The following is a 15,345-nucleotide window of genomic DNA, read 5'->3' on the forward strand; positions in this document are numbered from 1 at the left end:
CTTTTACACACCCTAACCTGAGCCTCACTATCCTCATAAAAGCTCTTTACAGCATTTAGTAACTTACCACCTATTCCATATACTTGCAACATCTGCCACATTGCTCCTCTATCCACTCTCTCATATGCCTTTTCTAAATCCATAAATGCAATAAAAACTTCCCTACCTTTATCTAAATACTGTTCACATATATGCTTAAATGTAAACACTTGATCTACACATCTTGGGTAGCATTGAAAATTGGGTTGGGCAAATGTTTTGTTAGTGGGATGGATTGTAAAGGACCTGCCTAGTATGGGCCAACAGGCCTGCTGCAGTGATCCTCCTTTCTTACGTTCTTATGTTAAAGGACTTGGGGGCTATGGTGAGTAGCAACCTCAAACCAAGACAGCAGTGCCTAAGCGTACGTAATAAGGCAAATAAATTGTTGGGATTTATATCAAGAAGTGTAAGCAACAGAAGTTCAGAGGTTATATTGCAGCTTTATACATCATTAGTAAGGCCTCATCTAGATTATGCAGCTCAGTTCTGGTCTCCATATTACAGAATGGACATAAATTCGTTAGAAAACATTCAGCGTAGAATGACTAAATTAATACATAGCATTAGAAACCTTCCTTATGAAGAAAGATTGAAGACTCTTAAATTACATTCACTTGTTAGACGAAGAATGAGGGGAGACGTATCGAAGTGTATAAGTGGAAGATGAGTATTAATAAAGGGGACATTAATAAGGTCTTGAGGATCTCTTTCCAAGAGAGAGCCCGCAGTAATGGATTTAAATTAGATAAGTTTAAATTTAGAAAGGACATAGGAAAGTATTGGTTTGGAAATAGGGTAGTTGATGAGTGGAATAGTCTACCTAGTTGGGTTATTGAAGCTAGGACTTTGGGTAGTTTTAAATTTAGGTTGGATAAATATATGAGTGAGAGGGGTTGGATTTGAGTGGGATAGAGTTATCAGAGCTTATTTCTTGGGTAGCATTGAATATTGAGTTGGGCAAATGTTTTGTTAGTGGGATGGATTGCAAAGGACCTGCCTAGTATGAGCCAACAGGCCTGCTGCAGTGGTCCTCCTTTCTTTTGTTCTTATGTTCTTTTCTTTGATTTTATCTTAATAGTTCCTGTTCTTATTACTTTTACTTTTATATCCATGGGGAAGTGGAATAAGAATCTTTCCTTCATAAGCCATAAGTGTTATAAAAGTCAACTAAAATGCTGCAAACAATGGGCTAGTAACCCCTTTTCCTGTAAAGATTACTAAAAAGAAGAAAATTGTCCAAGTGGGATGTCTGAATGTGCGTGGATGTTGTGTGAATAATAAGAAAGAGATGATTGTGGATGCTATGAAAGAGAAGAAGCTGGATGTCCTGGCTTTAAGTGAAACAAAGCTGAAGGGGGTGGGAGAGTTTCAGTGGAGAGGAATAAATGGGATTAGGTCAGGGGTTTCAAATAGAGTTACAGGTAAAGAAGGAGTAGCAATAATGTTGAAGGATAAGCTATGGCAGGAAAAGAGGGAGTATAAGTGTATTAATTCAAGGATTATGTGGAGTAAAATAAAGGTTGAATGTGAAAAGTGGGTTATAGTAAGCGTATGTGCACCTGGAGAAGAGAGAAGTGTAGAGGAGACAGACAGATTTTGGGAATTGTTGAGCAAGTGTGTGGGGAGTTTTGAACCAAGTGTGAGAGTACTTGTGGTTGGGGATTTCAGTGCTGAAGTGGGTAAAAATGTTGTGGAGGGAGTAGTAGGTAAATTTGGGATGCCAGGGATAAATGAAAATGGGGAGCCTTTAATTGAGCTATGTGTAGAAAGAGGTTTGGTAATAAGTAATACATATTTTATGAAAAAGAGGATAAATAAATATACAAATATGAAAGTAGTTTGTTAGATTATATATTGGTGGATAAAAGGTTGATGGGTAGGCTTCAGGATGTACGTGTTTATAGAGGGGCAACTGATATATCGGATCATTATTTTGTTGTAGCTACAGTTAGAGTAAGAGGTAGATGGGACAAAAGGAAAATGGCAGCAACAAGTAAGAGAGAGGTGAAAGTGTATAAACTAAGGGAGGAAGAAGTTCGGGTGAGATACGTATAAGCAACTATTGGCAGAAAGGTGGGCTAGTGCAAGTATGAGTAGTGGGGGGGTTGAAGAGGGTTTGAATAGTTTTAAAAATGCAGTATTAGAATGTGGGGCAGAAGTTTGTGGCTATAGGAGGGTGGGTGCAGGAGGAAAGAGGAGTGATTGGTGGAATGATGAAGTAAAGGGTGTTATAAAAGAGAAGATGGTAGCTTATGAGAGATTTTTACACAGCAGAATTGTTATAAGAAGAACAGAGTATATGGAGAGCAAAAGAAAGGTGAAGAGAGTGGTGAGAGAGTGTAAAAGGAGAGCAAATGGTAGAGTTGGAGAGGCACTGTCAAGAAATTTTGATGAAAATAAGAAAAAATTTTGGAGTGAGATAAACAAGTTAAGAAAACCTAGGGAATGAATGGATTTGTCAGTTAAAAACAGAGTAGGGGAGTTAGTAGATGGGGAGATGGAGGTATTGGGTAGATGGCGGGAATATTTTGAGGAACTTTTAAATGTCGACGAAGAAAGGGAGGCGGTAATTTCATGCATTGGCAAGGGAGGTATACCATCTTTTAGGAGTGAAGAAGAGCAGGATGTGAGTGGGGAGGAGGTGTGTGAGGCATTATGTAGAATGAAAGGGGGTAAAGCAGCTAGAACTGATGGGATCATGACAGAAATGTTAAAAGCAGGGGGGGGGGGATATAGTGTTGGAGGGGTTGGTATTTTTGTTTAATAAATGTATGAAAGAAGAGAAGGTACCTAGGGATAGGCAGAGAGCATGTATAATTCCTTTATATAAAGGGAGGGGGGGCAAAAGAGATCGTAAAAATTATAGAGGAATAAGTTTACTGAGTATAGTACCAGGAAAAGTGTATGGTAGGGTTATTGAAAGAATTAGAGGCAAGACAGACTGTAAGATGCAGATGAGCAAGGAGGTTTTAGAGTGGGTAGGGGATGTGTAGATCAAGTGTTTACATTGAAGCATATATGTGAACATTATTTAGATAAAGGTAGGGAAGTTTTCATTGCATTTATGGATTTAGAAAAGGCATATAATAGAGTGGATAGGGGAGCAATGTGGCAGATGTTGCAAGTATATGGAATAGGTAGTAAGTTACTAAATGCTGTAAAGAGTTTTTATGAGGATAGTGAGGCTCAGGTTAGGGTGTGTAGAAGAGAGGGAGACTACTTCCCATTAAAGGTGGGTCTTAGACAGGGTAGTGTAATGTCACCATTGTTGTTTAATGTATTTAGATGGGGTTGTAAAAGAGGTAAATGCTAGGGTGTTCGGGAGAGGGGTGGGATTAAATTATGGGGAATCAAATACAAAATGACAATTGACACAGTTACTTTTTGCTGATGATACTGTGCTTATGGGAGATTATAAAGAAAAGTTGCAAAGGTTAGTGGATGAGTTTGGGAGAGTATGTAAAGGTAGAAAGTTGAAAGTGAGCATAGAAAAGAGTAAGGTGATGAGGGTATCAAATGATTTAGATAAAGAAAAATTGGATATCAAATTGGGGAGGAGGAGTATGGAAGAAGTGAATGTTTTCAGATATTTGGTAGTTGACATGTCAGCGGATGGATGTATGAAGGATGAGATTAACCATAGAATTGATGAGGGAAAAAAGGTGAGTGGTGCATTGAAGTATATGTGGAGACAAAAAACATTATCTATGGAGGTAAAGAAGGGAATGTATGAAAGTACAGTGGTACCAACACTCTTATATGGGTGTGAAGCTTGTTTTGTAAATGCTGCAGCGAGGAGGCTGTTGGAGGCGGAGGAGATGTCCTGTCTAAGAGCAGTGTGTGGTGTAAATACTATGCAGAGAATTCAGAGTGTGGAAAAAAGGAGGTGGGAAATTAGTCAGAGGGCTGAATAGGGGTTGTTGAGGTGGTTTGGTCATTTATAGAGAATGGATCAAAGTAGAATGCCATGGAGAGCATATAAATCTGTTGGGGAAGGAAGGCGGGGTAGGGGTTGTCCTCAAAAAGGTTGGAGGGTGGGGGTAAAGGAGGTTTTGTGGGCAAAAGGCTTGGACTTCCAGCAAGCATGTGTGAGCGTGTTAGATAGGTGTGAATGGAGACGAATGGTATTTGGGACCTGACGAGGTGTTGGAGTGTGAGCAGGGTAATATTTAGTGAAGGGATTCAGGGAAATCGATTATTTATATATAGCTGGACTTGAGTACTGGAAATGGAAAGTACAATGCCTGCACTTTAAAGTAGGGGTTTGGGATATTGGCAGTTTGGAGGGATAAGTTGTGTTTCTTTATATATATATGCTTCTAAACTCTTGTGTTCTGGGCACCTCTGCAAAACAGTGATTATGTATGAGTGAGATGAAAGTGTTGAATGATGATGAAAGTATTTACTTTTTGGGGATTTTCTTTTTGGGTCACCCTGCCTTGATGGGAGATGGCCAACTTGTTAAAAAAATAATAATAATATCTTTATTTACTACAAGTACATGTACATACATGGTATACAGGCCTAGCTGACATCAGTGACATACTACTATATAGAAAGCCCCTTGTTATGCTAAGCATTTCAGGTATATTAGGTCAGTGTCCCAGGATAAGACCCACACCAATCCACTAACACCTGGGTACCCATTTACTGATGGGTGAACATAGACAACAGGTGTAAAGAAACATGCCTAATGTTTCTACCCTGGCTGGGAATAGAATATTTACCAAAAGTCACATATGGCAAACCCAAGCCAGGTATGTACTAGAAATAAGCCACTTTGTCTGACATTTTTGGGTTATCCTAGGTTCTCTATACATATGCTGCTATGTATGATAATCTATATAGAGAAAATATCCTTTTTGTTTCAGTTTTATGGTGAAGTATGATTGTATATCACAGTTAGCCATGTTCTATAATCCGTTTTGTCTAATATAAGCCCCCAAGATAGGGATAGGAGAATGGTACTTGTATCCTGTATCCTCTTCATGCCTCTGTCAAACCGCTCGGTATTACGCCAAATATTATTAATTCTAGACTATTTAACATGTTTTTATGTTATTTTTATTGTTTATTATGTCATATTAGATCAGTTGTGATAGGCAAATAACCTGTAGTGTTGATATTAGCATAATAATAAAGCATATTCCCCTGCCTGGTCTCAGACCGGGCCGCGGGGGCGTTGACCCCCGGAACTCTCTCCAGGTAAACTCCAGGTAAACTCCAGGCATCATGAGACTGAGCTCATGGCAACCGACAGTGGCTTCAAAGCCACCTTATCTTTTATGGACAATGTACTGTGTATGTGCTTTACACAATGAGAAGCACTTCTTTTATTTGTTGGAACCATGGCTAGGGCTAAAAGTAAGCTGGTTATAACAATAAATGGAGAAAAAGAAATTGGAATGACTTATGCAGCAAGTAGTGCCACCAAACAGTACAGCAGGTTGGTGTGGCGACCCTGGAAATTTGAAATTGTGCTAACTGAAATTAGTGCCGGGTAACTGATTGCTGGATTTGTGATGGCGGACCTGTAGTGAGTTTGTGTCAGCCATCTTTGAATTGTTGTAATGTACCTTTGCACCATTTATAACATTATTTTTTTTTTTTTTTTTTTATTATCACACCGGCCGATTCCCACCAAGGCAGGGTGGCCCGAAAAGGAAAAACTTTCACCATCATTCACTCCATCACTGTCTTGCCAGAAGGGTGCTTTACACTACAGTTTTTAAACTGCAACATTAACACCCCTCCTTCAGAGTGCAGGCACTGTACTTCCCATCTCCAGGACTCAAGTCCGGCCTGCCGGTTTCCCTGAATCCCTTCATAAATGTTACTTTGCTCACACTCCAACAGCACGTCAAGTATTAAAAACCATTTGTCTCCATTCACTCCTATCAAACACGCTCACGCATGCCTGCTGGAAGTCCAAGCCCCTCGCACACAAAACCTCCTTTACCCCCTCCCTCCAACCCTTCCTAGGCCGACCCCTACCCCGCCTTCCTTCCACTACAGACTGATACACTCTTGAAGTCATTCTATTTCGCTCCATTCTCTCTACATGTCCGAACCACCTCAACAACCCTTCCTCAGCCCTCTGGACAACAGTTTTGGTAATCCCGCACCTCCTCCTAACTTCCAAACTACGAATTCTCTGCATTATATTCACACCACACATTGCCCTCAGACATGACATCTCCACTGCCTCCAGCCTTCTCCTCGCTGCAACATTCATCACCCACGCTTCACACCCATATAAGAGCGTTGGTAAAACTATACTCTCATACATTCCCCTCTTTGCCTCCAAGGACAAAGTTCTCTGTCTCCACAGACTCCTAAGTGCACCACTCACTCTTTTTCCCTCATCAATTCTATGATTCACCTCATCTTTCATAGACCCATCCGCTGACACGTCCACTCCCAAATATCTGAATACGTTCACCTCCTCCATACTCTCTCCCTCCAATCTGATATTCAATCTTTCATCACCTAATCTTTTTGTTATCCTCATAACCTTACTCTTTCCTGTATTCACCTTTAATTTTCTTCTTTTGCACACCCTACCAAATTCATCCACCAATCTCTGCAACTTCTCTTCAGAATCTCCCAAGAGCACAGTGTCATCAGCAAAGAGCAGCTGTGACAACTCCCACTTTGTGTGTGATTCTTTATCTTTTAACTCCACGCCTCTTGCCAAGACCCTCGCATTTACTTCTCTTACAACCCCATCTATAAATATATTAAACAACCACGGTGACATCACACATCCTTGTCTAAGGCCTACTTTTACTGGGAAAAAATTTCCCTCTTTCCTACATACTCTAACTTGAGCCTCACTATCCTCGTAAAAACTCTTCACTGCTTTCAGTAACCTACCTCCTACACCATACACTTGCAACATCTGCCACATTGCCCCCCTATCCACCCTGTCATACGCCTTTTCCAAATCCATAAATGCCACAAAGACCTCTTTAGCCTTATCTAAATACTGTTCACTTATATGTTTCACTGTAAACACCTGGTCCACACACCCCCTACCTTTCCTAAAGCCTCCTTGTTCATCTGCTATCCTATTCTCCGTCTTACTCTTAATTCTTTCAATTATAACTCTACCATACACTTTACCAGGTACACTCAACAGACTTATCCCCCTATAATTTTTGCACTCTCTTTTATCCCCTTTGCCTTTATACAAAGGAACTATGCATGCTCTCTGCCAATCCCTAGGTACCTTACCCTCTTCCATACATTTATTAAATAATTGCACCAACCACTCCAAAACTATATCCCCACCTGCTTTTAACATTTCTATCTTTATCCCATCAATCCCGGCTGCCTTACCCCCTTTCATTTTACCTACTGCCTCACGAACTTCCCCCACACTCACAACTGGCTCTTCCTCACTCCTACAAGATGTTATTCCTCCTTGCCCTATACACGAAATCACAGCTTCCCTATCTTCATCAACATTTAACAATTCCTCAAAATATTCCTTCCATCTTCCCAATACCTCTAACTCTCCATTTAATAACTCTCCTCTCCTATTTTTAACTGACAAATCCATTTGTTCTCTAGGCTTTCTTAACTTGTTAATCTCACTCCAAAACTTTTTCTTATTTTCAACAAAATTTGTTGATAACATCTCACCCACTCTCTCATTTGCTCTCTTTTTACATTGCTTCACCACTCTCTTAACTTCTCTCTTTTTCTCCATATACTCTTCCCTCCTTGCATCACTTCTACTTTGTAAAAACTTCTCATATGCTAACTTTTTCTCCCTTACTACTCTCTTTACATCATCATTCCACCAATCGCTCCTCTTCCCTCCTGTTTTTAAATGTTTATACAGTAGTGTACTGTATATTGAAATAAACAGAATAGAGGAAATCAGCTCTAATATACATTATTTAGGTATGAATACTGGTCAGAGAGCCTGTTGTAAGCTCAAGGCATTGGTAAACAAGTACGTTGCTAAGTGTGGAGAGGCTGTATTACTTTAATATAAACATTTTCATGAATCCATCTATGATATTTTTTCAAAATTACATAATAAACATACTACATAACGTATAAATGTGATAAATACATACAGTAAAATAAATTAACATAAATATGAGATGTTAGGTGTAGATGAACGTGTATCCACCAAAACCAGACGCGTTCATCTGCTTGTTTACATACTCCGTGTTTCTCTCCTCTCTCAGTTACTTGTTTTCTCTCGTTTATTCCTTTTACCTCGTTTACTCACCTCTCATCCTACATTAAGACTACAAATATTTTAAGGTAAGTAATGGGTGTACTGTACAGCCTCTCCTCACTTAACGACAGAGTTCCATTTCTAAGACCAGGTCATTCATCGCTAAGTGAAGAGCATACAATAATGGTAATGGACTTGTGTCAACCATCTTTGATATTGTTTTAATGTCACCTTTGCACCATTTATAACATTTCTAGTATATTTTTAAATGTTTATACAGTAGTTTATTGTATATTGAAATAAACAGAATAGAGGAAATCAGCTCTAATATATGTACATTATTTATGTATAAATACTGGTCAGAGAGCCCATCATAAGTCCAAGGCATCGGTAAACGAATACGTAGCTAAGTGAGGAGAGGCTAAATATGCATTTTATTGCTCTGGGGTGCTTTAAATGTATTTGTATATTATGTGTGGGTGGGGTGGCCTGGCTGGCTACCATACCTCCCACACCTGACTTCCTACAATAAATACTACTCACCTCTCACCCTACTTTAACACTGCAAATATTTTAAGGTAAGTAATGAGTGTGCTGTGTGTTTTACTTTTTATTGTTTTTAATGCCTAGTTCTATTGCTAACTTAATATATGTTAGCATAAACTTGTTATCTGGCATTTATATGCATTTATAGGTGGAAAAAATGGCTTCTGCTTTCCGGAGGTAGCCTGGAACCTAACCTGCCATATAAGTGGGGCCGTACTGTATTTAAATTAAGCATCTTCATAAATGTTATTATTAGATACAAGTGGACACAGCCTTGAGGCTTTGCGTGAAGAGTTGACAGAATTATCTACAAACTTGCGTGAGGAACGCTGGTACTCAGAGGAGCTGAAAAAAGAAGTTGAAAGACTGCAAGATGCTTTCAAGAAAAAGGATGGAGGGGAAGACAGTTTTGTGCATAAGGTACATACTTTTATTACTGAGTCATGGAATACATTATTTATAATTGCAATTTAAGTGGTCTGTTTAGTGTTTCATTTACAATGCATTCAGGTATTTTGAAAAGGCTGAATAACTTTTGTCTTTGGTTATATATGCAAATCTGTTAACAGTTGCAATTGTTCTTTTCCTCTAGTCTCAGTTAGATGCTGTTGAGGAATCTAAAATGTTGCTAACATCAGAAGTTGTGTTGTTACGGAAGCAATTAGCAGAATCTATAGAACTTAACAGTAGCCTGCGCTCTGAGAAAGACATGCTGGAGTGTCGTGCTTCAGAGTTTGCAGTGGAACGGGCGGAACTGCGTGCAACTTTAGATACCCTTCAAGCTGAAAAAGTAAGCTGTTGTAATAAATATATGTATTGTATATAAAGTGCATGAAGATTTTTGTGATTAGACCCTTGAAGTTCTTATTAATGCTTTCCCTTCAGAACTAGGAATAGCTAATCCACTAAATAACAAGGCTTGTTTATGAAGCTGTTATCTGCATCATATATAATGTCTCATTTTGTTTGTTTTGTTAGAATTTTTCAAAGTGCATCCCTTACCATGCACATTTCTTATTCAGTTGCCTGCAGTTTGTATGATTTTATCATTAATCTTAAATACATGTAGCTTCATGCATTCTAGACATTAGCATTTTTTGTGACTAATAATAATAATAATAATAATAATAAAAATAATAATTCAATCATACCTCATTGCCACTTTTTCAGACATGTTACTTTGCTACATTATTTTGTATTTCCATCATCACTTACCTGTTAAGCTGAAGCTTCATACATATACCAGTATCTGTTACCTTAGCAATTCACTCTTCACATTTTCAGTGACAGTACTTTCTCTTTCTCTCATATATCCTTTACTATTATTCATTGTCTCAATTCTTAATGGGATTTATACCAGCAGTAGTTACATTTGTACATATAAGTTTAAATAATTCATCTGGTGAATATGACAGTAAAGTCAATAATTAGTTCAATTACTAATTCGTAAAACAGGTTGGCCTTGAGTCAGAGCTGCATGAGATAAGATCAAATCGTATGAATCAAGAGAGTGTAGAGCAAGTTGAGGCTCATCAGATGCAGCAAGACATTGCCAAGTTACATGAACAGTTGGTAGCTAAAGAGAAAGAGGTCAGTCAGTCAACTTTTCCTACGTGATTTTTTTTGTTATTCTTTCCAATACTGGAAAAAGAAGTATTGTTTAATTAAAGGTAAAGTGTCTATTCATCTTTTTAAGAAAAAATATATCTACTGTAGGCAAACTCAGGCACTGAACATGGGAATTAAAGATGTTAGTTTTTCATATGGGTTCTCTTAGAAATCCAATAGAAATCCAAGAAAATATAAGTAAGTATGTTCATGTGACGAGGAATGAGTAGTTTTCTTTTAAACACATTAGCTGTTTCCCATCATAACAGAGTATGTACCTTTGTTAATCTCTGTAAATGTCAAACAAAAGTTTGATTACTAAGAAGGCATTTAGAAATACTATATTTGTTGGTCAAAGTAAATGAAGTACTGTTGTGTATATACTGATATATGTACTAACATATATTTCCTCTATGGTTAGTCCAGTTTATTGATAAGTACAAACCAATATATTGATAAGTACTGTATTTTCTTGTGGAATGTGCAACTGTATTTTCTAATGCTGTTTTGGTTACGTGATGGAATGCTTAATGTTTTGGAATATTGAGATATTATTTCAAGAGAAGATCCAGCTTTCATTTAAGAGAGGCTATAACTACCAGTAGATTTACAGTAAGATCAACAACACTGTGAATAAGACATGTGTAACACCTGAAGAGAGTGAACAGATATTTTATTCACCAGAGGCTTTATCCATATATTGAATTATAAATCCCTTGGTTGATGAAAATTATCTTGAGTGAAGTACCTGGGTGTTGAATATCAGTCTTATTTACCATAAAGACAAGCTGCTGCTTTTCAAGGTTGAATATTACTGCAGTTTTTCATTTTTTTCCATTTAAATAAAGAAATAGTTACTCTTTATGAGACTGAATTGCTCTCTGTTTACAAATATTTTAGAAAGAAGTACAGTATTGTGTTTTTATTTGCACGACAGTATATTTCAGAGCAAGGGTATGCAATGTTTAAGAAATGCCATTTGAACTTTTGCATCACATTGGCATTTTCCACAAAGACAAGGTGACCCAAAGAATGAAGCACATTTCTCATTCAATAGCTGTCTTTCAAAAATACATAAGCATTACAATTAAAACGATCCACCAAATTGATTCCCACCAATGTGATTCCCACCTCCAGAGTTCATGTCAGGCTGGAAGAAAGGACCATACTATTTTCTCCTCAGTTACTGTTAAAAACAGAGAGGGAAGCAGTGATTTCATTCATTGACCAGGAAGGTATAACATCTTTTAGGAATGAAGAAGTTCTGGATGTGAGTGTGGGGGAGGTGCATGAAGCATGGGTAGAATGAAAGGGGGTAAAGCAGCAGGAACTGATGGGATCATAACAGAAATTTTAATAGCAGGGGGGAATATAGTTTTGGGGTGGTTGGTACTTTTGTTCAGTAAATGTATGAAAGAGGGGAAGGTACCTAGGGATTGGCAGAGAACTTGTATAATTCCTTTATATAAAGGGAAGGGGACAAAAGAGAGTTTAAGAATTATAGGATAATAAGCCTACTGAATATACCTGGTAAAGTATATTGTAGGGTTACTATTGAAAGAATTAGAGATAAGATGGAGAGCAGGATCGCAGATGAACAAAGAGGCTTTAGAATGGGTAGGGGATGTGTAGACCAAGTGTTTCAATTGAAGCATGTAAGTGAACAAAATTTAGATAAAGGTTGGGAAGTTTTTGTTGCTTTTATGGATTTAGAAAAGGCTTATGATAGGATGGATAGAGGAGCAATGTGGCAGATGTTGCAAGTGTATGGAATAGGTGGTAAGTTACTAAATGCTGTAAAGAGCTTTTATGAGGATAACAAGAGCCGGCTCAGCTTAGGGTGTGTAGGAGAGAGGGAGATTACTTCTCAGTAAAAGTAGGTCTTAGACATAGATGCATAATGTCACCGTGATTGTTTAACATATTTATAGATGGGGTTGTAAAAGAAGTAAATGCTAGGGTGTTGGGGAGAGGGGTGGGATTGAATTATGAGGATTCAAGTACAAAATGGGAATTAACACAGTTACTTTTTGCTGATGATACTATGCTTTTGGGAGATTCTGAAAAGTTGCAAAGGTTAGTGGATGAGTTTGGGAGGGTATATAAAGGAAGAAAGATGAAAGTGAACATAGGTAAGAGTAAGGTGATGAGAGTATCAAACAATTTAGATAAGGAAAAATTGGATATCAGACTGGAGGGAAGGAGTATGAGGAAGTGAATGGGTTCAGATGTTTGGGAGTAGACTTGTCAGTGGATGGGTTTATGAAAGACAAGGAAAACCATAGAATTGATGAAGAGAAAAAAAATGAGTGAGTGGACAAGAATGGTTTTGGAATTTGACGAGCTGTTGTAGTGTGAGCATGGTAATATTTTGTGAAGGGATTCAGGGAAACCGGTCAACTGGACAAGAATCCTGGAGGTTTGAAGTGCAGTGCCTGCATTTTAACCTTTGACTGTCACAAGCCCATTTCTGAAACTGTCATTCTATGTATCAAACTTTTCGAAAGAAAAAGAAATTATTTTTTCTTGTGAAATGATAGAGAATCTTTTTCTGATTCTAATGACACCAAAACTATGAAATTTGGTGGAAAACTTACAGAATTACGCTCTTGCAAAGTTAGCGATCTTAGCGATAGTTACACATTGGTGATTTCGCCAACTTTGAGCCCTATTTTCGGCGAATTCCATTGTTCCAGTCGGCGAAACTCATAGTTATTTCTTTAGAACTCCATTTGTTCTATCGATTGAGTACAAGAAACTGCCCATTTACCGATTTCAACTACCCAATAAAGTGGTCAGAACTTGGCAATTTTGCCAATTTCATGCAAATTAAAAAAGATTCTAATTTCAAAATAGGGTTCAGAATAAAAACTACACACATTCCTGGCACTAAAATAACATTTCCTCTGTTCATTAGTCATGTCTCCAGGCTCCCCTTATATTACTCTTGCTTTCTATTTTGATTTTTTACTCACACAATAAATAGAAGATTTACTGTAATGTAGACTACTACTTTATTGTAAAAATGGTATAAATAATATCAGTGCACTTGTGAAAGAATATTAGACTCGCCAGTTGACGTGTATTGGACGCGTGGCGTGATTTCTTTACTCTTGAACATTGGCAAAAGTCAAACTTTTCCGCTTCTTTGAGCTCATTTTCAAGGTCGTTTTCATAGTGAAACTAATCAAAATCATCTCTATATCTGTAATGTTTTCCATTCTATCAAATGAGACCAAGAAAAACGAGAATACATCCATAAATACTATACGAAAATACACCTCAAAGTCAGTGTTTTAATTCAGAAACACAGTTGGAGTTTTTTTTTTTTCTCGTGAACTGCATGCTGCAGGATTTTTTTTTATACAGCGCACACTAACCACACAAACCCATTCTCTCACATGTGGGCCTACCATCTTTCTCCCGCTTGATTTAAAGCTGCTAGAATTTTTGAGTGTACATACGTCCGAAAACACTGGCTCGTAAGACGTACATATATGGCCAAAACAGTCAAAGAGTTAAAGGAGGGGTTTGGGATATTTGCTATTTGGAGTGACATCTGAATTGTCATATCTGTGCACCTCTGCAAAGACAGTGATTATGTGTTAATGAGGGTGAAAGTGTTTCTTTCATTTTTGGGTCACTCTGCCTCAGTGGGAGACAGCCAGCATGTTGAAAAAAAAGGTAAATATAAATATTTGCTTTAGTGTTTTATTATTTTCATGTGAAAATATATGAGACATCTACTGAGCTGATCCTGCCTTGGGAATAACTTTGAAGTATATAGCTCTTTAATACTTTATGTACAATCACACATTTACTATTCTGCCATATACCCCCTGGAGGGTATATGGCCACAATTATCCCTTCAGGGGAAGGGGTGCCTTATGCTGGTGAAGGCCTCCTTATCCATGGAATTTGAGCTTCCCTGCCTTTCTTGGATCAAACCTGATTGCCCCATTTCCTTGGCTCTGCATGACCTCTAAGGGGTTTGGTGCTGTCCCATGAGTGCAGTAATAATTATAATTATTTTCACAGTTGGAAGGAAGCTTGTGCTGGTTTTGTGTTAACAGGTGCCCATGGTTAGGAAAGGTGCATGGGGGGTGTCCCTCTGCTACTTAGGTTGCTGGCAGAAGCCCAGACTCTTCACTGTCATAAACAAAGGGCTTGCATCTCATTTGTCATGTCAGGAATCATCTTTTGGGCTGCCCTGTTTTGGGTGGTTTGGTGTTTCATGCAAGGGATATTGGGAAAAGGTGCCTTTGTGTTGCCATGGGCAAATTTTCAGATTATCAGCATTATAGTGTGGATAGCTCTCTGGGAATGTAGGAATGGTCGCTGCAAATAATAGAATTAGTCTTTGTAAACAACTGCTACAGCTTTTATGCTCCTCGCCTGTCAACAGTGCTCCTATTCTGCTGGTAGATATATTCACTGACTTTCATTATACAATAAGCATAAATATTCCATATAATGCATCCCTTCTCGAATGGACTTAGAGATAGTGGTCCAGCTTGTCCAGAGAACAATGTATAGACTTCTTAACAGTAGACCAGTTCTTGAGCATTCTACAGTGTAAAGCCTTATGGCCAAGGCTCAAGGGCAAGTTTCAGGTGAGGTAGTTCAGCTGCATAATTTAGGTTATAAATAGGAAGACATGAAAGCAAAGAGGGGAAAGTATGAGAGTATAGTTATACCAGTGCTCTTGTATGGGTGTGAGGCATTGGTGGTGAATGTTTCAACAAGGAGAAGGCTGGAGGCATTGGAGATGTCGTGTCTGAGGGTAATGTGTGGTGTGAATATAATGCAGAGGAGTAAGTTCAGGATTACCAAAACTATTATCCAGAGGGCTGAGGAGGGGTTATTGAGATGGTTTGGACATGTAGAGAGGATGGAACAAAATATAATGACTTCAAGAGTGTATAAATCTGTAGTAGAGGGAAGGTGGGGTT

General features: G+C 38.2%; 1 protein-coding gene across 5 annotated transcripts in view; it reads left to right on the forward strand.

Annotated features, from left to right (window-relative positions):
- Positions 1 to 15,345, forward strand: part of LOC128684405 (early endosome antigen 1-like) — a 128,755-nt gene that overhangs the window by 17,141 nt on the left and 96,269 nt on the right. For 4 of the 5 annotated variants that reach the window (XM_070094309.1, XM_070094304.1, XM_070094330.1 and 1 more), the window contains exons 4-6: positions 9,042 to 9,205; positions 9,378 to 9,575; positions 10,241 to 10,375. In XM_070094309.1, coding sequence (XP_069950410.1) covers positions 9,042 to 9,205; positions 9,378 to 9,575; positions 10,241 to 10,375 — 497 coding nt within the window. The remainder of the gene's footprint in view (positions 1 to 9,041; positions 9,206 to 9,377; positions 9,576 to 10,240; positions 10,376 to 15,345) is intronic. The other variant, XM_070094323.1, reaches the window with a different exon arrangement.

This window comes from Cherax quadricarinatus, chromosome 4, assembly GCF_038502225.1.
Source record: "Cherax quadricarinatus isolate ZL_2023a chromosome 4, ASM3850222v1, whole genome shotgun sequence".
Lineage (NCBI taxonomy): Eukaryota > Metazoa > Arthropoda > Malacostraca > Decapoda > Parastacidae > Cherax > Cherax quadricarinatus.